The sequence below is a fragment of the Vanellus vanellus genome (assembly GCF_965231255.1).
Source record: "Vanellus vanellus genome assembly, chromosome: Z".
NCBI lineage: Eukaryota > Metazoa > Chordata > Aves > Charadriiformes > Charadriidae > Vanellus > Vanellus vanellus.
In genome coordinates this window covers 65,045,489-65,069,984 of record NC_138908.1, presented here as the reverse complement: position 1 = coordinate 65,069,984, position 24,496 = coordinate 65,045,489, and the positions used below count along the sequence as shown (strand labels likewise).

At 37.3% G+C, this 24,496-nt stretch overlaps 1 protein-coding gene across 1 annotated transcript in view; it reads right to left on the bottom strand.

The window, feature by feature from the left end:
* Positions 1 to 24,496, bottom strand: part of ADAMTS6 (ADAM metallopeptidase with thrombospondin type 1 motif 6) — a gene marked incomplete at both ends in the record, with an annotated part of 155,581 nt that overhangs the window by 7,803 nt on the left and 123,282 nt on the right. Inside the window, 3 exons of the mRNA XM_082497197.1 lie at positions 6,679 to 6,883; positions 10,306 to 10,435; positions 23,475 to 23,613. Of these exons, the coding sequence (XP_082353323.1) occupies positions 6,679 to 6,883; positions 10,306 to 10,435; positions 23,475 to 23,613 (474 nt within the window). The remainder of the gene's footprint in view (positions 1 to 6,678; positions 6,884 to 10,305; positions 10,436 to 23,474; positions 23,614 to 24,496) is intronic.

Sequence of the window (24,496 nt, the reverse complement as noted above, 5' to 3'; positions counted from 1 at the left end):
GGTTGCTTCATTAAGTTTAAGTTTTTACAAGTTTTAACTTGATAAAAGTAGATTTCCTTTGCTATTTGTATTTAGGCTATGGTGTTACTATTTACTTTTTTATATACAAGACTTTAGGTTAGGTTTAAGAAAAGCACTTTGATGCAAAGTAGAAATGCCTGACACGTGTAGGGCTACCATGAAAAAAACTTGAGTGTGCTTTTCAGAAATTGAAAGTAGAACTCTCTGTTCTTAATACGATCATAGTACATAGTCTTTCTCCATCTCACTTACAGACTACTGAGCTACAATGGACATGTATGGGAAGGGAAATGCTTTACTGGACTTCATAGAAACCAGACTATTCAGATAGAAATACTGTACCCTCTCCTGCAATGCATGCTTTTCTCTCCTCTCATATTTACATCTTAATTCTGTTTTCCTAGTTTTTGTTTTTCCTCCTTTCATCACTCCTCTACTCGTTCTAATTTGAATTTGAATTAGCATTAGAAAAAGTAATTTGAAAAGAAGCAGGTTTCATGACCTCTGCTTTTCCTCCTCTTTCTTCATATTGGTTGTCCCCCCTTCTTCCTTTTTGCTACTGACTACTAACTGTCATTTACATTAGGACAACTGCAGAATGGGGAAAAGATCCGTTGTGGTGCTAACAAAATTAAAACTAAAGACCTTCCCCAAATCAGTCCCTCTTCAACATCTGACCAGGAGACTTTGCAAGTATAGTTTTAGAATCCCCTGTCGGCATATTAACCTTTATCCCATAAACATATCTGCAGTATTTGGACAAGAGTCAGTTTCTGATAGCATAAACCTTACATACAGATTATGCTAAACCTGTCAAACGTGGAACTGCCTTTCATATGAAAGCAGCTGTAGAGACAAAATTTTGTCTGGAAAATAATACTATGTGGAACTGAAGCAACAATATTCAAGAGGCTGCACACCAAAGGCCTTCCACACGTCCAAGAAAGGTCAGTATATAACTGGGGAAAAAAGAAAAACCCTTTCACTTTCAAAAAAATTACTTGAGTGATCCAAACTTTACTGTTGTATGCTTAATCCTGAAGCATCTCTGCCTAACTTAAAGAAATTTTAAAACAGTTCCAGAGTACTATGTAAGGTATCAATACTCCCTATACATATGTAAAGCTGTGTGTATATATATCTCAAACCAAGATCTTTAAGAAAATTTCTCAGTGGGAGCCACCTAAACTAGTCAATACAGAAAGGACAGGTTTATCCTAAATCTTATCTCTGCTTAGATTTAGGATCTTAAACTGGACTGCAAAGCGATGGGTGCTCCATTTGGAGTTTATAACCCAGAACTGCAAAATGGGTGTAAAATCAATTTCATTAAAATGTAACCTTTCCTTTCCTATCCTAATCTATGCTTTCCTATCAAGGTACTGTCTCCATTTCTACAGTAGTTCAGTGTTCAGAATCCTGATACAGAATAGCCAGGTTCAACAATCCTCATATTGAAGGGACTTTAACCCCAAATCTTTTGTACCTGCGTGCTAGATAACTAGAGGAAGTAAGAGAAGAAAGATCTCTGTCTCTCTGTCTGAACTGCAAAAAGTACATAAATGCAAATTAGAGACCAAAAAAGAATGACAACGAATATGTGAGGTCTTCAGCATCATGATCATGACTCCTCAGCTCTGGTCCAATTACAGAGAATGTTGCGTGTATTTTCTCCCCAAAATATTTAATGTAAAATGTATGACTTTTATACAAGAATTAGAAACAAGAGCCCCTTCCTAGCTGAGTGCTTAAAAATCACTTGCGCTCAATCTCTTCTTCTCAGTGACGGAGCATTCTGTCAAAAAATAACAGAAAAGAGACAAGGTTGAAAGGACCTTGTAAAAAATGTCAAAACCCAATGTTCCTATGCTGTTCCATAATCTATAGAATGTGTTAGCAAATACACAAGAGTTTGAGGATCAAAATTTTGAGTTTAGGTGCATCCACTTTCTAGTTCTGTTTGAAGACATGTTCTTTTATCTGTGTCTAAGCTGCTGTCTGAGAAAAATCTTCTTTCAGCTACCAGTATCAGAAGAAAACAACATCCCTTAAAAAACACTTCTTTGGAGTTATAGTCAAAATTCCACTAAATAAGATGGACTACACCCTGTCCCCAGAAATGAAAGTGAAGTAAAGAAATAGCTTGCCTACAATAATATTGAATCACCAAAAATAAAAAGCAACAGTACAATTTAACAAAAAATGTATGTCTCCCAAGCAAGTGCAAGACAAAATACCCAGACAAACAAAAACACAAAAAAGTGTCTTCCATTACTAAATGCTTCTAGAATTTTTGACTCACTCAGTGGAAGCCATGACTAATGGTAATATGAATGCAAAGTAAATGTGCTTGTCTGATAAGGGTTTTCTGAATAAATCCTTAGATTATTTTTTGCCGGTTTATTATCTGGAAAAATAAAAAAGAAGTCGTTTACAGTGGGCAGAATAATTCAAAGCTCAACTATTGCAAGGCATGAAAAGTTTTATGGCAAAACTGATGTTACCCGAGAATGACTACATTCTGCTGGGCAAGACACTGTTCGCTTTAATTACTATTTGATAAAAGCATGTTTACATTCTCCTAAGGACTTTATTTAATCTCTATGTTTACAAAATGTTTTTGTTTCTCAGACCGAAAAGATACAGAATTTCTTGTTAATTATCATTGAAGATTAAAAAAATGTGTAACTATATTGATGCTTAACAAGTGCATTAGCATATAAAAGAGTTCCATAATTGTTTAATTTGTATGACGTATTGTTTTAAGTATGAAAACAAAACTTCAGAACTTGCATTCCAGAGAAAAGTACCAAGGTTTGCCATTGGTTTCAATGGAAACAGCAGTCAACTCTTCACTTCTTGAGTTCACTTGTGTTTTCATTTTCATTCTTGTGTCAGAAAATCATATAAATACACGTATTAAAATGTTTATGTATATATTACTATAGGGATTTTAATACATTATATTTCTGGGAACCTTGAATGGAAAAAAAAAAAAAGCTCTTTCTTTCATTATATTAAAATGGTATTGTCAATACAGTTTGCTAAGCTACACGAGGCAAAATTCGTACCAGAAAGTAGTTGGCACTTTTTCACAATTCTGACTAAATACCATCACAACCAGAAGCTTAGCAGTGCTTGAATCTTTAGACTGGAATTATTTTGTTCAAGATTATAACATGCCAGTGCTGTATAAAAGGCTGGATATAAAGGCCTTGAAAAGTTCAAGTTTTCAAGTTCAAGTTGTTCAAGCTTCTTATGAGGGTGGCAATGTTGATAGATCTAAGGATGATGCAGCAGTAAGCAATGTCTCAAGAAGGTAGCTAAAGGGCAGTAGTATATGGCAAAATATATGTATGGCTCTGTAACTTGTCACATGGATACTATTATTTGTTAGTAATAAGACAGTGCCTAGATATTCCAATCAGAAGTGACGTACTGTGATAATGAACAACCTATCAATGTCACAGACATGGTATGATAGATGCTTCAACTGAATATCCTCTCCCACTCGTCCATTCTTTCCTGCTCACTCCTTTCCTTTCTGCTCTAAGTCAGATTCATTTTCAAAGGGCTGGAATACACTACCTTTTCAGGTAGAGACAAGGACCATTTAATACCTTTTTTGCCTTGACTTTGGTGCCCTACTTCTTGTGTGAAATGCTGGCTAAAAGTGGGGTAAAAAACTGTTGTTCTGCATGTAGAACAACATACACTTTAAGATTCACTGAGCCATTTCTAGGTTTCTTGAGGTCCTGATTTACAGTGAGAAAAGCTGCTGAAAGAAACCGCTTTTCTACAGGTTTCAGGCTATAAAGCTGACAACTTTTTATAGAACTGATTCCAAAAAATATCTGTTATCTTAAACTGAATAAAACTAGACACAGTTTGAGGTATAGTTCTAGGAATGAATTATCTGTTTTATGACAGTGGAATATTAAGAAATCCCTGTGTAAATAACAGGAGATTCAGAATATAAGCAAACGCATCTGTCTGCTAAATTAACAAAAAGAAAAAAATCAGAAGCTTGCATTATATATTATTATATATATATTATTTTATATATATTATTATAATATATATATATTATTAATATATATTATTATATTAATATATTATTATAATATATATATTATTATATATATATTATTTTAGAAGATTTTTCTTTGATATAAAAGCTCACTAATATGGCATTTCATTCGTAATTCCTTACAGAACAAAACCAGTTGAACAATACAGCAAACTGACACATTTTTCTTTTGTTCAAAGAAAAATAACGTGTATAATAATAATTTAAAAGTTGTCTACAGAAGTAGTTTCTTCAGCTAAGAAGAACAGATGGGATTATACAAGCATGAAATTCAGACAGCAAGGAGATGAAGAACAACAGTTTCCATGGCAGCTCACTGCACTGTAATTTAACATGCAGGTATCATTAATTTTAAGTACAGCCATAATGCTTAGACTATTATTAACTAGTAGCAGATGGAGTCTCCATCCTTCAAGATATTAAAAAGCTGTCTGGACATGGTCCTGGGTAACAGGGTCTAGGTGGCCCTACTTGAGCAGGGGGGGTTGGACAAGATGATCTCCAGAGGTCCCTTCCAACCTCAAACATTCTGTGAGTTAGAGAACGATATTCCCTGTATTAACAAATTATGCTAAGAGCTGTTCTGTACCACTTCTATGGGCGCTCACAGTGATGCTAGCAGGCTTCCTTCTTTATGCTCTGCATTTCTAAAGACTGTACCAACTTTTAGACCTAAAAATATCTGTGCATAGAAGAGGCACATCAGTCTTCATTATAGTATGCAGTGATTTATCATTTACTTTGAATGAAAGATTGTTTAAAGGCAAGCAAGTACACAGAAAATGGGATACTGGGTATATAACTGATATATATGATATCATGGGTATATCAGTGGTAGATCATTCCATTTTACTCTAATAGTCTTCTTTCATTTTTTCAGACAAAGGAACTGGAAGAGTTCTAACCTACCTGGGCATCAGTAAGGTATTTGAAAGGGGCATCACAACCAGGTAAAGTTTAGGATTTTAGAGATGCTACCTGCAAAGACCTTCTAGGATCAGCCGTAGGACTGATATGATTCATATTTCTTCCCAGTCTACTTAATGATGTTCATACAAACGTAGTTTCGGTTGTTCAGTGTTTCTGAAATTACTTAAACTACCAGATCGCACAGGTAACTGACCTTGATGCTACAGAGTTATGCTCCACAGAAAGAACTGGACAACCATGAAGACATTAATAATTGAAATGAAGTGAATTTTGGCAGTATGACACACAAGAGCATGCATTTCCTAAGAAAAACCAACGAGAAATGAAAAAATGAGGATAAAGATCTGGATATATTAACAGAGTGTAAGATAACTTTATGTAATCAATATGTGACAGACGTGGAACAGAAAAACCTTATTTAGGGTAACTGTAGGTTACGGGTATTTTCAGTCGAGGCAGGAAACAAAAGAATGAGGGCACATGTGAAACCTCCTCTGGGATAATATACACATTTAACTCTAGTCATCCGTTCCCAAAAAGATGACTTCAAACTGAAACATGAAAGCAGAATGTGATCAAGACTAATTCATTTCTGATGAATAATAGCTGGAAAGGAAGAAGGGCTGTTTCAGATAACAAAAGCAAACAGTATACACTGGCACGGAACTAGAACATTAGAACAATTCTTGCAATTCAAAGACTGAAATTCAGGAATAGTCTTCCAAGAACAAAGGGGACAACCCCCCAGTTTAGCTAATTGTAAAACATAGTTGAATCAATTTATGAAAGCAATCATAATATGTGCATTTGACAGCAAGGACATTGACATGCAAATTCAGGAAAACCTAACTTGTAAGTACTCCAAAGGGAGTTGGGATAAAAAGTAAGGTGAGATGGGAGTCCATGATAGAAAGGATCTGAAAAAGTATGCCAATATTTTTGCACTCTGATCTGCACATGATGGCGGTCCCATTCAAATGCATCTGCATTTCCTTTCAGCTGCACTGGTTCACATGCTTCAAATTTAATACTTGAATCATGTATAATGTAAGCTTGGCTTATACTGTAACAGATATCACCATACTTAATGAAAGATGTTCTTTAATAAAGAGAATACCAACTTCCAGGCCTACCTCTTGAGGCCTGTTGCTAAGAAAGGTGATGCCTTACTTCAGAAAAAAAAAAAAAACCACAACAGTTTATTCTATCTTCTGATAACGTAAGCCCATCATCTCTACTATCCAGCTATTTGCCTGTTCAAAAAACAATGGAAATGGAAATTGCTTTCTTCTTTAACACAATTATCTCATACCAAATGGCTATTCAGGGGTGTGTGTATATGTGTGTGTGTTTCACTGGGTTTTTTTTTAACACTATTCTATTAACTATTCTATTTTGTATTTTACTATTTTTCTACTATGATTAATAAAAACAGGTCATAATCATTTGACAAAAAAAAACAGAACTGACACTACAGAAGGAACGAAAAAAGAAAAAAAAATGCTTCAATGCTAAATCTATGAGGTTTTGAATTTCATATTAATCCTTTACTTAGCAAGCAGTGATAGAAAATATTCAGCGGCCAGAGCTTTTGTCTCCACTATTACCAATGAGCTAATACAGCAAAATCTCCTTACTTCTGACCAGTCCAAAGCGACCCACTGTGGGGGACAGGACTGATTGTTACACGGTTCTTTTTCAATAGGCCGATGTGTTAAACAGTTGGTATTGTCCAGTGTCTCCTCCTCAGAAGGCCCAATCTTTCTGATACAGAGAACTGTTCTTGAACGCATTCCTCCATCACAGGTCTTACTGCATTCTGACCAATCTCCTATAAACCATCTGGATAGAAAAAGTTAGGAGACTCAGTTGATGCATTTCAGAAACCGAGTAGATCATTGCACAAACCTAGAATCCAAATAGTTTAAATTACTAAACCAAAATCATTGTCAACAATACTTGCATTCACATTGAAATAACGTAGAAACTTACAGGTCTTTTTACTGAGCATTTTAATGTATGCCTCACCGCAATCATATCTTCCAATAATACTAATATTTTGTATTTTTCTAGAGCAGCAATTTCCAACCTAGGCCATAGTAGTTAGAAAGGAGTGTTCAGCCTGACAAAACTGCAGCTATTTAAGTAGATTTGTACTGAACTTGCCTGAAATTATTTCTCTGAAAGTCATTTGCAACTGGAAATGTTTGGGAACCACTGCTGGGGGTTACAGCACAATTCAAAAGCCAAGATGGTTGCCTCTCTAGTATCATTACAATAAAATAATACGATCTCAAAATTGGGCTGAGTTAATTCTCATCTGATTATGAAACATTTCAAAATGTTTTTACAAAAGGCTATACTGAAATGCAAAATATTCTTATTTATCAGCACTAAGTAAAGCAAACACTAGTAAAACATGAATTTTTCACATAAAGAAATCACCTCAACAAATATTTAAAAAATTTAAAGCACTGCATGATAGCTGCTAGGGGAACTTACGATTGTGTGTATGCATACATAGCAAAAGTCAGGAGTTGTACAGTATATTTAGATTACTTTGTGTTGCCACAGAGATTAAAGCAGCTGTATTTTTTTTTTCTGCTGATGGTTAATGCAGCTCAATTCACTGGAAATTCACTCTTCACATTGACAAGCACATTTGGTCCTCGATATTTTATATGTTGATTAGATACACTTGCCTGAATCATCCTTGCAAAGCATGGACGTGAAGTCCAGTATGCGATTACATGTTGACAACAGTATGCGATTACATGTTGACAACATGCCAAAAATGCCAGGCATGTCAGTCACTGTGGATGTTCCTGGACGTACACTTTGAGCTGCCTTGTAAGATTTGTTATTTTCTGAAGCCTCCTTCAAAAAAATGTGCTGCTATCTTGTCTTGAGTTACAGAATGTGTAATATATTCTAATATGAACCTAGATCAATGCAAAGATGCAAACAAGTATGCCATATTCTGCCATTAATTTCCCAGCAGATGAGAATTAATTTGTGATTCTTCACCACCAAACCTACGCTTTTACCACAGCTGAGAGAATTAGATGCTCTTCAGAGCTTTGGAGAGGCCGAAGTGTTAACTTTCAGTTGGTACGATGATTTGCTCAAGTGCATTCTTAGGTACCTTTTATGTTTATACCATATGACAAGACAGTACTATTCATAATTCATAGAAGTATGAGGGTTACCTGTATCATTTATTGAAATCTGGAACTAACAAAATACTGTGAATATTGCTGCTACTCAGGGACATCAAGTATAATGTAACTGGTATTCAGTTAGAAAGAGTAACATTTTCACAACTTATTGTATACACTACAAGGAAAGCTGACCTGTGTTATTGGCCACTCTATGTAAAGATGAAGTCTTACTGGAAGATAACTTTTCCAGCCAAAAGGGTCAAACTTCTTTGCGTAACTATCTGTTATTTGAACAGCCTTCTTCTAGACTACTTACAGGATCAGGATCAAGAACCTTTCCTTAGGAGTTTGGTACTTTGTATTCACCCTGTGGGGAACAGCAGAACAGGGGCGGATGTGGGCTGAACTACTCGACATACTGAAGCAGCTGCTGATTAATACGCAACCAGTTTTCTGAATCTTGATGACCTGAGTTTCACTATGTTCATCAATTTTCCCTGCTGTACTGGATGGAGAACCCAGAGATGTCCCGCTTTCTGGGTTGGGTTTTTTTCTTATTTTTGTTTTTTAAATAATGTCATTCCAAAAAATAAACATTAACTGGTTTGGAATAACTATGGTAACACTACTTTTTAAAGTGTTAATTTGCTAACAGACAGTTCAGCCACAAAAAGGAAGGGACAGGGAAGTCTTTGGTAAAAAGGAATTGACCGAACATGACCACTTCCCAAGTTCTGCTCTCAGGTACATGGTGTGAGAGTTTAGGTAGTGCACTTACAGCCATATTAAACGGCATTATCCAAACAGAATCCAAGCACATATCCTTGCGAGGTAAACATGTATTTACATATAGACTGTGGGGGCAATGTAATTTGTGGAGGCTTCACGTCTGTTCATGTCAAATGAGCATGGTACATGACACAGGGGGAGTAAGCGTAGAAGACATTGCTCTGCCATCCTGCAACCAGTCACCACATCAGGGAATCAGTTGATACTCTAGGAAGAAACTGGCTTAATGAAGACCTGTTGGGATTTTGATGCATTATAGCCTTGTCTCATTTCTCCCAGTGCCCTTCATGCTACAGTCTTACAGTTTCTAAGACACCACAGTATTTCTTTATTGTGCAATATATACATTTAATCAGCATTAATGATTTTCATACCCAATGAGAATATAGCTATAGATTATCACCAAACTTGAACTAACCAGAGCTTGTGAATCAATGAACTGTTGTCTCTCTTCCATTTTTTCCACATTTTATTTGTCTCAAAATATAAGAAGGAGCTGTTGTGCATATGCTGAAATTATTTTCTAGTGCAAAATATCAAAACTGTTTCTAAACAGCTTTTGTAGCGAGAATAAACTATGCTACAGGTCCTTGCCAAATTTCATTTTTGAACAAATGAGCTGCTGTGTTTTTAATTATCTTTTCTTAATATAGCATACAGCTATCCTTAAAAATAAAACTAAATAGACATAACCAAGTAGGCACCTAATCCTAAAGGCACACAGCATTAATGTACAACACAGAGTATCCTGAAGAGAAAGTTATTTGACAAAACTATTATCAGTAAATGATTTGGTCTACTAAGCAGTTTCTATGTTTGCCATTTCTTATGTGAACACTTCAACCCAAAGTTTAATATAATATACTTAAAAATATGGCAAACATTTAGTATGTAATATAAATATCTATGACAAAGTTAGCCTCCCCTCAAGATTCTTCTGTCCTTGTTGCCTTAAGAACAGTCCACAGTTCTACTCTGAGCACTGTTCACCACATGTGACACTTACACCCTAAGAAACTGCTTGGCTAGCATCTTTTTACTTACACTGTCTGAGCTGCATTGTGTAGTTTAACCACCACTGTTCCTCAGTCAAGTCAGGCCTCCTCTAGGTCAAAGTATTTATTTTTCACAGCTGATTTGAGAGGAACAAGAAACCATAACCAAAAAACAAACCCAAATATCCTGCCTGATAAGACAAGACCCTAATACTAGATCAGAACTTTTTACACATTGGGTCAACAGGATTTATTATAGAATACAAAGACTTTTCTATCTATGCAAAACACATGTCCATCTTAGTGATTAATGACTTACTCAGGAGGGCAAGGCTCAGTATTGCAGGCTCTTTGGTTTTCTGGAGGCTTACTGTCAGGGTCACAGTAATTGTTTTGTACAATGGAGTTGTCATCCAGCCTTTTACACACCACCTCTTGTTTCTGCACACCTTGGGATGAAATGAAACACCATTAATTAATCATTCTTGCTCTTCTACTTGTTGGGTAAAAGTGCGTTTCACTTATTGATTAATAATCCTACCACCCTACTTTAACTGGCTGAATGCTACAGGGGTGTGAATCCCAATTGACTGAATGCTCGCTGACCACAATAAATCTTTCATTTTCCTTCAATCTTTGGCCACCCTACTGAGACAGGATTTTAAATTGCTGTTGTTTTCTAAAACAAAGGGAATATATTAATAGATTTACTAACAGACTGTTTTTATTTGTATATTGCATGAAATCCATTTTCTGTCTACCCTGCTCTCATAGTAAAAGACACTTACATTTCCAAAGAAAACATCACCAAATAGAATGTGGTCACACTTCAATGCAGAATTATTGTTTATGTGCTCTGGTTTAAAATAAACCAGCAATACTGGGAAACAGTGTTGCATTTTTATACATGTCATCCTATAAACATTTTCTTCATTAAAATAATAGAAGTATTATTCATTCTGAAAGATACAGTTTGTCTCTGTGAGTGCTCATTTTGTCTGGCACTCCCAGCTCCTCTTTCACTGTTAACCATCAACAGGGCAGTTTAGAATTGATTATTATTCCCCAAAACATAATGATGTATCACTGCCAAGGCAACATTATAAGACAGCACATTAAGCAGATTTTCTGATTTTTAAAAAACAGGATCTAAAGAAGGACATCAAAGAACTATTGATATGACAACAGTGCAGCTCAGAGTATTGTTGTAAAGAGTAGTACACATGGCCTCCTCCTTTCTTTTTAGAAGAAGCTTTATGAAGTTTGCTAGCATAAAAGGACTGTGGATCTGCAATTTACATGCAGTTCTTATTCAACGTGAGAAGTCATAATACTGAAATAATAGGATAATTTGTATGATAAAAGTTGCAAGGAGTCTTGAACCTTTCTAAAACCAGAAGCAATTATTTTAGTTTTTCTAAAATGTGAAATGCATACAATTAAATAGGGATTAAAACATCCTGGCTTCAATATCTGCCAACTTTACTTTACAGCCCTCTCTTCATTTTAAGACAAGCTTTTTATAGGAGGTAGACGTGCAGTAATAAAACTAATTATATAAATATGTTTTTCAGACAAGACACTAAACATTCCACTAAAATCCTGAGATTTCTTTCAAGAAATATTTGCAGTCCTTTTGCTCATTTTAAACAAGCTCAATAACTTACCTTGCAATTGTTTCTTTTGTTATTCATTATGAACAAGAATCAAATCTCCTACTTTGGTTCCTAAGACGTGATCTCTACAGAATTCACGTATTTAATTCCAACAGTGAGTCAAGCCTAGCCTTAAGATGCCTGAAGTTTGGCCCACAAAGCATCCTGCTTGGCTATGAACAGAAGTCTCCCAGTCTACACACAGAGGCATGTGGAATGTCTTCATGATGTGATGGAACAAAGGACATAGGGAAAATGGTAACCTCCTTCTTCATGAGTCTTGAGGATGGCCTGCACTCACCCATGAGGCTGCAGATGCAGTAGTAGGTATGATCCCTTCTCACCTGAGGGGACTCCTAATTCCCGCAAGCATACTGTAACTTCTGTGACTTAGTGGTTAATTTAGCCAAGGTATCAAGACCATGGTTTCTAGTCTGGAGATTATTTCTAGTTTTTATACAATTACAGTCTGATATAAACTGTCTAAACCATCTTGAGAGCAAGGATGAAAATCCATACCTGCCTGTGCTAGATGAATGTCTTATTTTCTGGTTACAGATCAAACCCCGTTCTTGCCTTCCTGCCATGGGCCCCATGAATCTTGCACCCCTGGCTGCACTGTGGGCCAGAATGCTTATTAAAAAAATCTTCTCTTTCCCTACCCTCTTAGACTCCTCAACTTTCTACGGCACACAGTTAAGAGTACTCTTCTGGAGATGTACTCCCAGCTGAAAACTCTTTACTCTGCAATAGGGAATTGCTATTTAATAGATAACTGCCATGGCATCCTGCAAAATATGGGTAAGAATACAGCCTTGTTAATTCAAATACTCTCAGGAGTCTCACCAGCAGTCTGGATCCTAAGCACATAAAAACGTTTCACGTGTCCTCAACTCTAATGTTCATGTTCCTGATAAGCAGGAAAGGAGTTAGATTCATCACTCAACATACTGTTTCCTGCAGGATACCTGGTTAGCAGGTGAGAACTTTGTATCAGCTCTCAAAATCACCTGCCTCCTCACTTCACCTCAAAATCATTAACCGTGTTGAGACCAATGATGCCTAATGCTAGAGTCTTCACTCTACTGCACTACCTAAATCGAGAGTTCAGAGCTTTGCTGCTGGGATATCTCCTTTTTGATTATCACTACACATAACCTTCACAAAGTGGGCACTTTACATCAGGTTGTAAATAATTTCAGACAACTGACATCTCAGGTTATCCATGAACATCACAATCATTTTAAAGTAAGCTTTATTTACGAAAAAGATACTGATTAATATGAGACATAGGTCTTACAGGTGAGGCAAATCAGTCAGCTTCTTCCATTTGCTCTTCTTTCTACATGTATCTGGATGCCACATTCGACAAGAGTAGGTACCACTAAGCAGCACAGACGGCTGCCAGACTGTTTTTCAAGTATCCTACATACACAAATCTACATGAACAAGCTAAAAAGAAAATACCATTTTGAACAATGTTCAACCTCCATTTTTCTGATAATTTTCAGTTTATGTGCTTTACATGTTGGAAAAAAAGTAATTTTGCTAAATAGTTAGGTCCATTTGGAATTGAGAAACAACTCACATGATTAGCATGGAGGACCCGCAAGGGCCTGAAGTACATGCCTCCACAGCTGTTGGTTGACTGTGTTAACATACAGATACTCTCTTTCAGATATTCATCCATCATGTATCAAAGACTTTAGAGCTTCACATTTATGATGTTCCATTTATAGCATTCTCAAGACCTAATATTTCAACTACATTAAATGACACAAAGCTGAAATACAGTGAGATACTGCACTGTAAGGGCAATTAAGCAACCTTAGAACACAAGAACTCAGATCACACAACTAGAAGCACCACCCTTCTATTGCTGGGAACCACTCCACGTAATCCTTTTCATAAACTGATCAAGCTCCACTTTAAGCCCAGGTACATTTTTTTCTCTGAACTTTGCACATGCAACTACTATAAACATTCCAGTTTCCATTCTAGATGCATTAATTGCCAATTTAATTTTTTAAAGACAAAACAGTCTTTTAGTTTAAGTAACTTTATTGTGTTAACCAAGTCAACTCTTGTGTTGTTAGAGACACCGTTCCTTTGGTCAACTTCACAGAACTTCTGTGCATCTGCTCACACCTGAGTTTATTACAGCCACAACACAAACTATGTCCAGTTATCCAGAGGGATTTTACTAGTGCCTTATCCAGTGTCATTAATACTTTTAAAGAAATACATCCTAAAATCAAATCTGCCTTTATCATGACTACAACGTATCCCAGTCTTCCCCATATGTCTCCTAGTGCTGCAATGCCAGCAAATTTCATCAGAGGTTTCTACTTTTTATGCTGCCATCAGAACAAGAAAAGCTGAAGTCTCATAAGTCATGTGAAAGGTCTTTAAGAAACCCACTAGGCTCACTGCCTTTTGGCCCAGTAATTTACATTTTAAGCATGCCTCTTGTCTACTAATCTTTTCTAATTCTTTTTCAGATGTAGGTGCAACAAAAGCCTTAAGAAAGTCTAGATCAAGGAATCTACTACATTTCCATGGTCTAGAAAATTAGTTATACATTAAAATATATCTGTATATAGTCAAGAATGACCTATCATGTTACACTGTGCCCCATTTGCCACTTATTTCTAGATATACTTTTCTTCAAAATTTCAAATCAGTTACTAGTTCAATGTTTTATATTTTCTATATATATACTTATACACACACAGAGTGAGAGATTCTTTTCTTCAGTTCTCTACTCCTTTAGTAGAGTACTACTACTATTTTAGTAGAGAAAAGACATATCAATTGCAGCATAAAAGAGAGGAAAATGTTCACCAGATTAAGCTCTCTTTTGTAATCTCTCCCTTTGGTTCTTGACAAATAATTGGAAGATCTAAATATCTGAGAAGCTGTGACAAGATTATTCACTTTAAGTTCTATAATCTATGCAAACACTGCCAACAGACGAGAATAATTAAAATCAGATCTGACAACCTGAGTAGGAGTATTTCTTTTGCAACTTTCTACTCAAATTTCACCATGATGAGAAATAGTATTTAAAAAGTCTAGCCAAACAGCAATGCTAGTAACACGGTGCTGCTAGTTGACACAGAATTTATGTTCAGCTCTGAGTTATGAGTAATCATTTATCCTTTCTATCATCAATTACCTTAATTCTCTTGGTGCCTGATAAAATAGGTTGAGTGTTGCCTTCATAATGATATTTCTCTCAAATATAATTGCTTAAAATAATAATTTATACAAACTTTAGAACTAAGCATTTTAATGACACATAGCATTCTCACAAATACGTTTATGGGATAGCATAGGTATTAATGTTATGTTTTCACTGAATTTCCTACAGGCATCAGAAACATTTCCTTCTAGGCTTTGGCTAAAAATTGGCAGCCTCAGTAAATTCACCTCTGTGGAGCTATGTAATAAGACAGTATTCTGAAGAACTATGAACACAAAGTATCATTGTGCTCAGTTTTCAAAAAAAATTTACTCAGACCTCTTATTTATTGAACATTGGTCAGATACCATATCATCATAAGACAGTATTCACCACTATTCACTCACATCGTGAAGAATCTTTAATCCATGCCAGGAGATATATTAATGCAGTTTTAAAACATTCTGCAGCATCTTGCCACACAGTATGTAAACTTTACATCACTGCTGTGTAATTATAGTGTTACTTAAAATAAAATCTCAGAAACAAAATTCACATTCTAAGACCAGAAAAAGAAGTGGAAAAACTAGAATTGCAGTTTTTACCCAGACAACAGCTACAACCTAGTTAAGCCCTGTGGGCCTCGAAACAAAATCTTTTTAAATTATCAACTCTTCCCTGAGTATATTGTCTCTCTTAAGATAATCTAAAAAGCACAGCTAAACAAGTTCATTTAAACTCTTGAGGGAATAATTACAAGCAGCTGGACAGAAACACTCTGCTTTCAAATCTACGGATTTATAGTTTATAATAAAAGACATAAAATGTCCTCATGACTGGTCAATGCAATTCTAATAAAAATAAAACTCCAGTGGTTTAGTGACCATAATCTCCAGAGAACGAAGATGTTTTGCAGATTTCAATTCACAAATAGTCTGCATGACTTTCAGCAACCAAATTTTAAATTACACAGAACACATTTTATTCTTAAAATTGCGGCCATGTAAATGCTGTATCTATTTCTAAAAGCGATCCCAAAAATTGTGGTTTGAGATTGCAACAGTTAATTATAAAGAAGCCAGTACCAATACATAGTGAATCCTGCATCACTAAAACTGGTGCATGCTGGTAACCCAGACATACTTTCTGAGTTCACTCATCAGATCACAAGTTGTTCATCATAGAGCCAAACTTAGTAGTAGTAGTAGTAGGTACAATGGTGATGAGCAGAAAGAAGAAAACTGGACAACAATCAATGTACTTATAATAGCATACTGACTGACTATTTCATAAAAGAACATGACTATCAAAGTCATTTAACTCATCTGGAGATGAACTCTAATAGAATGAATGAAATCAAAACCAATGCTTAGGATATACCTGGTAAATTCCAGATAATAAATGCTGTCATTTGTTGCCATTTACCACTAGAATTTATCAAGCATGGAAGAAATTTTAAAAAGCAGGGTATGTACTTATTGGAGTTTAAATGTTTACAAAAATTAAAAATACACAGATTGAATTTTTTTTTCTTTTGTTGGATTTTTTTTTAAATAATACCACCAGCAGTTCACTTCTTTATTAAGAATGCTTATGGATCTGGACAGTCATACACTTGCCCTTGGAAAGCTACAAGACAACATACATGGAAAGAAAGGCATGAGAGTAAATAAACTACAATTCTGTGATCTGTAAGTGATATAGATCATTCTTTCCTATTTTAGCACTTTCTTCTTCTCTTTCCAGCCCTCATTTTATTTTATTTCCTATTTCTACATATTCTAGTTTTCCATTTCTCAGACTTTCTCATTAAATAATAAAGTAATCAGGACCTTAAAGAAAATATTCTGTTGTTGTCATCTATTTTTTCTGCATTCTAGTGAACTGTTCATCCATCCATTCCTTCTGAATTCCCTGTGTTCTCTCCTCTCCCACTCTTCTCTGTATACATAAACTTGCACTGTACATTCTGGTATTCTCTGGCATTGCTTTCCTATAGTCTTGTCCAAGTTTGCCACCGGCAATAAAGTCCTATAAAGTAACAAACTTTCCTTCTGAGAGTAGAACAGTTATCAGTGAACTCTGAGGAAAAAGGGAATTAATATGAAGAATACATGTAGCTCAGTTTTATATAATGTTCCCAGATAGGAAGAACTAGCTCAGACACCATAAATTTGTATTTTAAAGAGAAGGTTTTCAATATAGAAAATACTAGTTCTAGCGTACAAAACCAAAAGCTGCAGTTCTGGATTTCCAAGCCTAAGAACAGATACTAAAAGAAATGAATGAAATTATATTCTCATCCTACATATGAGTACATGAATCCAGGAAAACAAGAGAGTTGTCTGTTACCAGGCAAGCCTTTTTAACTACCTGGTAAATCTGAAGTAGCTGTTTTTAGAAAAACTTAAGAAAATGCCAAAACAAACCTCAGACTTTGGAGACTTGATTTCTGCTTGGTTCACTGTACAGAACGTAATGCTCAATGCCACAGAAACTATGGAATATTTTGTTCTTTTCTCCGTTAACATGCATGACTTTACTAAATACGCAGTTTACAATCTCTCGTGAAAGAAAGACTAACTTCATTCTGATTTTTAGAGGCAATCTAAGCATGTAACTGTTTCACGAACTTTAATTTATCTACTAGACCACTCTATGAAGAATACAGGGGGAGAGGAGGTATAATGTCTACTGTGGAAAGAGTCCATTGATTTCTGGTGCCTGGCTGAGTTTTCAGAATACTTTGCTTTACACACACTCCATGCAATGATGAAATTTGTCGCATGCCTCAGAGGTCAGACATTCCAGAGAGGTACCCATATAATGATGAACTGGTAACTAGCAAGTAAGACTGTAATATATGCTTTGAGTTGTTCAGTATCACATGAGAACCACACAAGGGAGACAGGAATGGAATCCAGAGCTCTGGCACCACACTGAACTGTCATAAGCAGGGAAGCTTCCTCCTCCCTCGTTCCCACCATTCCATTTACTGTGTTCTTCCCATTCTGCAAAACTGAGACAGGCCCTAGAACACAGGTCTTGTTTGAAAAGTTAAAGCATTTCTACTGTTCAGATGTGACTCATCAGCACAGCAGAGATGAACATAATATAGAAGTCAACTGGAATAGAAGTCCACTGGAAAAGACAGCATGTTACCATCTAATTAAAGATTGTAGGTTGTTCCGAGATTGCTCCTAGCTTGCTTCTTGGTTCCTGACTGCTGTAGTTATCCTTCTCCAAGACATGGCCTACAAGCAGCTCTAGGAATGCAGTGGATTGCTCTCAAAATAATACTATTCTGAAAACACTGTGCAAAGATCAGACACTTATGCAATATACAATACTCAAAAACTATTTAAACTTTGCACTGCCAAAACGCTGCTCTAGCCTTTGCGCTCTACTTCATGACATTCAACACATATTCACAAGTTCACATTAGAGAAACATGACTTTGGTGGGCTGTAATGCAGATCTCACCTTTTATTTTTTAGATTCTTTGAATTAAAAACATACATCAAGTAATAACTATGTTTTAAAGAGTCACAGAGTTGGTCAAATGGTTTGTAACACAGATATAACCGGTCTGATTTACAGACAACTGTACTTAAGTAGTGTGGAGTGGACATGAGCTAGCCTGTGACACCGTCTCAGAGAATGGTCCCTGCTCACCTGGTCCCTGTTCCACAGAACAGCCACAACAACAGAAAACAATTTAAGACTTCATAGTCATACTTAATTCTGTCATTTCCTGGCTTCTAAACACTTGCAAATTTGATGACCTTTTAAGACAGCTTTTTAAGTGTTACATACACCTAGACAAAATGACATAAAATTAAAATACAGACATGTTTAGAAACAGAAGTTAAATGTGTTGACTAGAATTTAGATTTGCCTAAAGCTTTGATATAAAGCCTATGCTTTGATATAAAAGTGTATCTGGCTCTACATCCTCTAGAGTTTCCCTGGATCAAGACAGAGTAGCGTATGATCAAACCTTGATCAGTCCATGCACTATGGGTGAGCTACACCAACTACAATAAAAGGCAGAAAAATGTTCATGCCTTAAACTTGTTCACAGTCTGTCCCAAAGTCACTATATACATTTTTTAAGCTCACAAAGAAAAAATAATTTCCATACTAAAATTCCTCACACATGCTTACTGTCCTTTTTTCACTTTCTGTGAAAAATTCTTTAACTGTTTAAAATTTTGTTATCCTTTGATGTAGAGCAGAATGCCTCTTCTAAAGAAAGAGTTCAAGTAAATGGAACTTCAGTAACAGACTTCATAACGAATCCTATAGAAATAAACAAAGCCATGCAGTGGTTTCATTTCTAAGTTTTCTCAGCACTTCATGTAACAACAGCAATGCAGCAGGCCATAAGCAACCCAGGAGGTTCCTGGAATGTGTTAATGATAACTTCCTTCTCCAAGTGATAGAAGAGCCAACAAAGAGAGGTGCCATGCTGGACCTTGATATCACCAACAAGGAGGAGCTTGTGGGGAATGTCATGCTCAAGGGCAGCCTTGGCTGCAGTGACCATTAGACAGTGGAGTTCAAGATCCTTAGGGTGGTGAGGAAGGCACATAGCTGCCCTGGTCTTCAGGAGGCCAGACTTTGGCTTCTTCAGGGATCTGTTTGGCAAAGTACCATGCGATAAAGCCCTGGAGGAAAGAGGGGCCCAAGAAAGCTGGTTAATATTCAAGGATCACCTCCTCCAAGCTCAGGAGCCATGCATCCCAACAAAGAGGAAGTTGGGCAAAAACATCAGGAGGCCTGCATGGATAAGCAAGGAGCTCCTGGACACAAACAGAAAAAGGAAGCCTACAGAGGCTGTAAGCAACGACAGGTAGCCTGGGAGCCATACAGAGAAATTGTCCGAGTAGCCAGGGATCAGGTTAGGAAAGCTGACAGAATTAAATCTGGCCAGGAATGTCGAGGGCAACAAGAAAAGCTTCTATAGGTACGTCAGTGATAAAAGAAAGACTAGGCAAAATGTGTGCCCTTTCTGGAAAGAAATGGGAGACCTTGTTACTCGGCATATAGAGAAGGCTGAGGTACTAAACGACTTTTTTGCTCAGTCTGCACTGGCAAGTACTCTAGCCACAGAAGGCAAAGGCAGGGACTGGGACAATGAAGAACTGACCACTGGAGGAGATGATCAGGTTTGAGACCATCTAAGGAACATGAAAGTGCACAAATCATTGGGACCTGATGAGATGCCTCTGTGGGTCCTGAGGGAACTGGCAGACGAAGTTGGTCCTCTCTTATTTGAGAAGTTGTAGCAGTCTGGTGAAGATCCCAGTGACTGGAAAAGGGGAAACATAACCCTCATTTTTAAAAAGGGAAAAAAGGAAGAAGAAAGACCTGGGAAACTACAGGCTGGTCAGTCTCACCTCTGTGCCTGGCAAGAACATGGAGCAGATCCTCCTGGAAACTCTGCTAAGGCACATGGAAAATAAATAGGTGATCGGTGACAGACAACATGGCTTCACTAAGGGCAAGTCATGCCTGACAAATTTGGCAGCCTTCTATGACACGGTTAGAGTGTTGGTGGATAAGGGAAGAGCAACTGACATCATCTGCCTAGACTCGTGCAAAGCATTTGACACTGTCCCATGTAACAACCTTGTCGCTAAACTGGAGAGACATGGATTTGATGGATGGACTACTTCCTGGATAAGGAATTGGCTGGATGGCTGCACTCCAAGGGTTGCAGTCAACGGCGTGATGTCCAAGTGGAAACCAGTGACACGTGGCTTTCCTCAGGGGTCCATACTGGGACCGGTACTGTTCAGTATCTTCATCAATGACACAGACAGTGGGATCAAGTGCACTCTCAACAACTTTGCAGGTGACACCAAACTGTGTTGTGTGATTGACATGCTGGAGGGACAGGATGCCATCCAGAGGGACCTGGAAAAGCTCAAGAAGTGGGCCTGTGTGAACCTCATGAGGTTCAGCAAGGCCAAGTGCAAGGACTTGCACCTGGGTCGTTGCAATCCCAAGCACAAATACAGGCTGGTGGGGGGATGGATTGAGAGCAGCCCTGAGGAGGAGGACCTGGGGGTGTTGGTTGATGAGAAACTCAACATAACCCAGGAACGTGCACTCACAGCCCAGAAAGCCAACTGTATCCTGGGTTGCATCAAAAGAAACATGGCCAGCAGGTCAAGGGTGGGAATTCTGCCCCTCTACCCTGCTCTTGTGAGAACCCACCTGGAGTACTGTGTCCATCTCTGGAGCCCTCAGCACAAGAAGGACATGGACCTGTTGGAGCAAGTCCGGAGGAGGGCCATGAAAATGACCAGTGGGCTGGAGCACCTCTCCTATGAAGACAGGCTGAGAGAGTTGGGGTTGTTCAGCCTGGAGAAGAGAAGGCTCTAGGCAGACCATATACCAGCTTTCCAGCAGCTAAAGGGGTCTACAGGAAAGATGGGTAGGAACTCTTTATCAGGCAGTGTAGTGATAGGACAAGGGGTTATGTTTTTAAACAGAAAGAGGGTAGATTTAGATTAGAAATCAGGAAGAAATTCTTTACTGTGAGGGTGGTGAGACACTGGAGCAGGTTGCCCCAGGAAGATGTGGATGTGGAGCTTTGAGTAACCTGGCCTAGTGGAAAGTGTCCCTGCCTATGGCAGGGGGTTGGAACCAGATTATGTTTAAGGTCCCTTCCAACGCAAACCATTCTATGATTCTGTGATATTAGCTAATTTTTCCAGTTATGGCCTCTGTCTCTACAACCTTCTTCTCCCTTTTTCACTGACTCAGCTCCTTTCTAGAATTGTGTCTTCTTTTGGCATATGGTGAAAGGTGTTTCATAAACTGGGGGGAACAGCAGGTACCCATGGAGAAAGCAGATACAGTTTTTAACAAGAATCATAGCTACAATGAAATATTTATTCCCTGAGCACAGACCTCAGTGAAAATAAGTGATCACAGTATATCCTCATATTAAGCTGAAAGAAAGGAGAGAAAAGTGCCTGGTTTAGCCACCATAAACTACCAAAGAAAATCTTCTCCCATTCCCCCCCAAAAAAATCTTCACACGAATAGATGTATGCAGTTTTCAGGGATTCACAAATCTTCCCTTAAAATTAATTAATTAAGTCAAAATATTTTAATCTGGACAAGTGTCTACTCCTTCAGAGCCAATTATTTTTTCCATTGTATATTGTCAAATTGTATATTGTATATACAATTTCCATTGTATATTGTGAAATGACAATGACCTGCATGACAGAAGATCCATGGCTAAAATCTTGTTTTTACTGAAATCAATGTAATTTCTCCCATGACTTCAAAAACATCATTAACTCATTGCCATCATAAAAATAAGATTTGGCAGTACTTGTAAGGTTCTGATATTTGCAACTGTCTTTTGCTATGAGCTAGGCACTTCCCTTCTTTATACTTCTTCTTTTAAACGTTCGTTTTCCTACCAGAGTCACCATTAGTAAAATAGTTAAAACAGCAATCTGTCACCCAGCAATCCAACAAATGAATAATAAAAATACTGGAGAAAGTTAGCACCCTCCTCTCTCTCATTTCAAGACTTTGTCTATTTAGCAGCACAGAAAAGAGTTTGTGCTGTCCTTTGTGTATTACATATGGCTAAGCAAACAGCTGTATTCAAACAGCAAACAACTAGTAACAGCCACAGCAGGTTCCAGTAGAATGATGAGTCAAGATGGTTCTAAACATGAATACCTCCACTATCCAGGAAAAAAAGAAAAGGACAAATATTTGGTCCAAGCGTTCTTTAAAAAAAAAAAAAAACAACGGTGTCTTCCTCTTCCTATGGGCAGTGCACAGTGCAGTAAAAAACTGAAATTCTGAGGTGGATTTAAAGCACTCTCCCGTATCTTCTGAAACTGAGGTATGTGGGGCAGATGATGTATTCAGTCTCCAGACAGAAGAAAGATACTGTTCACATAGCACGTCTGCTCACCAGTCCTTGCAGCAGCAATGGTGTTGGCTTTGAAGGAAGCCAACTGTCCTGCTCTCCCAGCCAGAGGTAAAGAATTACATTGGTGGCCACTAGAGGGAGGATTAGGAATATAGTAAATCGTGGGCAAAAGGCACCCATGATGAATCACATGGGACAACCTACAAATCCCCCACTGCTGTCAAAGGGTGGCAATTCTCAGATACTGCTATGGGCTGGGAAGTACAATCCAGTTGTTATCATCTGCTACAGAAAAGCTGCCAGTATGCATCCTAACCTTCGGTGGCTGGAAGATAAGAGGACTGACTAGGATTATGTGAAGCATACCTACAAACACAAAAAGACACATCCTTTTATTTGCCTTGTGTTTTTTAATCTCCTTATTTAAAACTTCTGCTGTCCTTTATCAAGAAAGGTCCTGTGAAAAGCAAACACGCCAGCTTCAAGAGAATCTCAGAAGCATCAGCAGAAAGACACACTGTGCCAAGATACACTGTATTTAACAAAAACATCTGAACATATTAAATGTACCTGAAAACAACAAAATCCATTTTGATAAAATAAATTTTCTTTCACTACATTAAGGTTTGAGGCATATCTGAAATAAAAGTTTTCAATTAGTTACCCTGATAATTATATAGTAAGTGTGCCTTGCAATTCAGTTTACCGTGTAGCTTGACTGCCTGGTGTCTTACCTCCAGCACAAGTAGCAGAACATTCTGACCAAGGCAGATGATTCCACGTAAAGCCAACTTCATTGTCTCCACTGCCAGTGCGAGAGATGGGAACATTGAATTTATACCTTATACCCAAATTTTGTTCCTGCAGCAGAATCTGTAGTTGAAAACAACTGGTTATACCATTAAAACAGGCAAGCAGAGGGCAATTACAATGACATTTAATCTAGGTAAGTGTTATGTCCTGTGGAACGAAAAAAAGTAATAAAGGAAGCTGGAGTAGTTCTTTTAGGTATTCCCAAAAGAATCTGCTCTAACTTTTAAAACATATACAAAAGAAAGGTACCATTGTCTAAGGTGAATTTTGTTGTTTTTTTTTTTTTTCCTACCTTAACACAACTTTATAACTTCTGTCGTTGTTTATTCTTGACATAATAGTTCTAAAAAAGCCAGTCTTCATACAATTAATGTCTTAATGGAAATTAACTTGACAGCTGAATAATTACATGAAGTCAAAGTTGGTTAAGGACATTACTGTGCAAACACGCAGCAGTCCTCACTGAAATCTTGTGAGGAGCTACCCACATAGCAGTTATGAAGCTAGCTTTGCCCTTGTTTGCACTTCTAGTGACTATAGTAATAGTAACAATAATAACAGCAACAGACTATTGCTGAGATCACTGTTTTCCCCTAATGCAATCGCCAACAGCATTAGCTTGGTGGAATCACACCTGTAATTCCTTTAAAGGAGTATCAAAACTCCCGCTGCAGCTCTATCACTGCAGGTGATACAGATGGAAGTGCAACAATCACCATGAGTTTTTGTCTGCCTTCACTGTTGAACTGTACTTCCACATACCACCTGTTCAACAGTAGCCTTTCACTCTCTATCAAACTTTCTTTCTGTTGCTAGTAATATATGTCATGTTAGATGCAGCAATCTGACACAGAGCTACTTCTCATCCACTTCTACCTTCTGTGGTATTTTTCAGAGACATATCTGCCTATCTCCATTGGACAAGAGAGCAGAGAACCTTCAG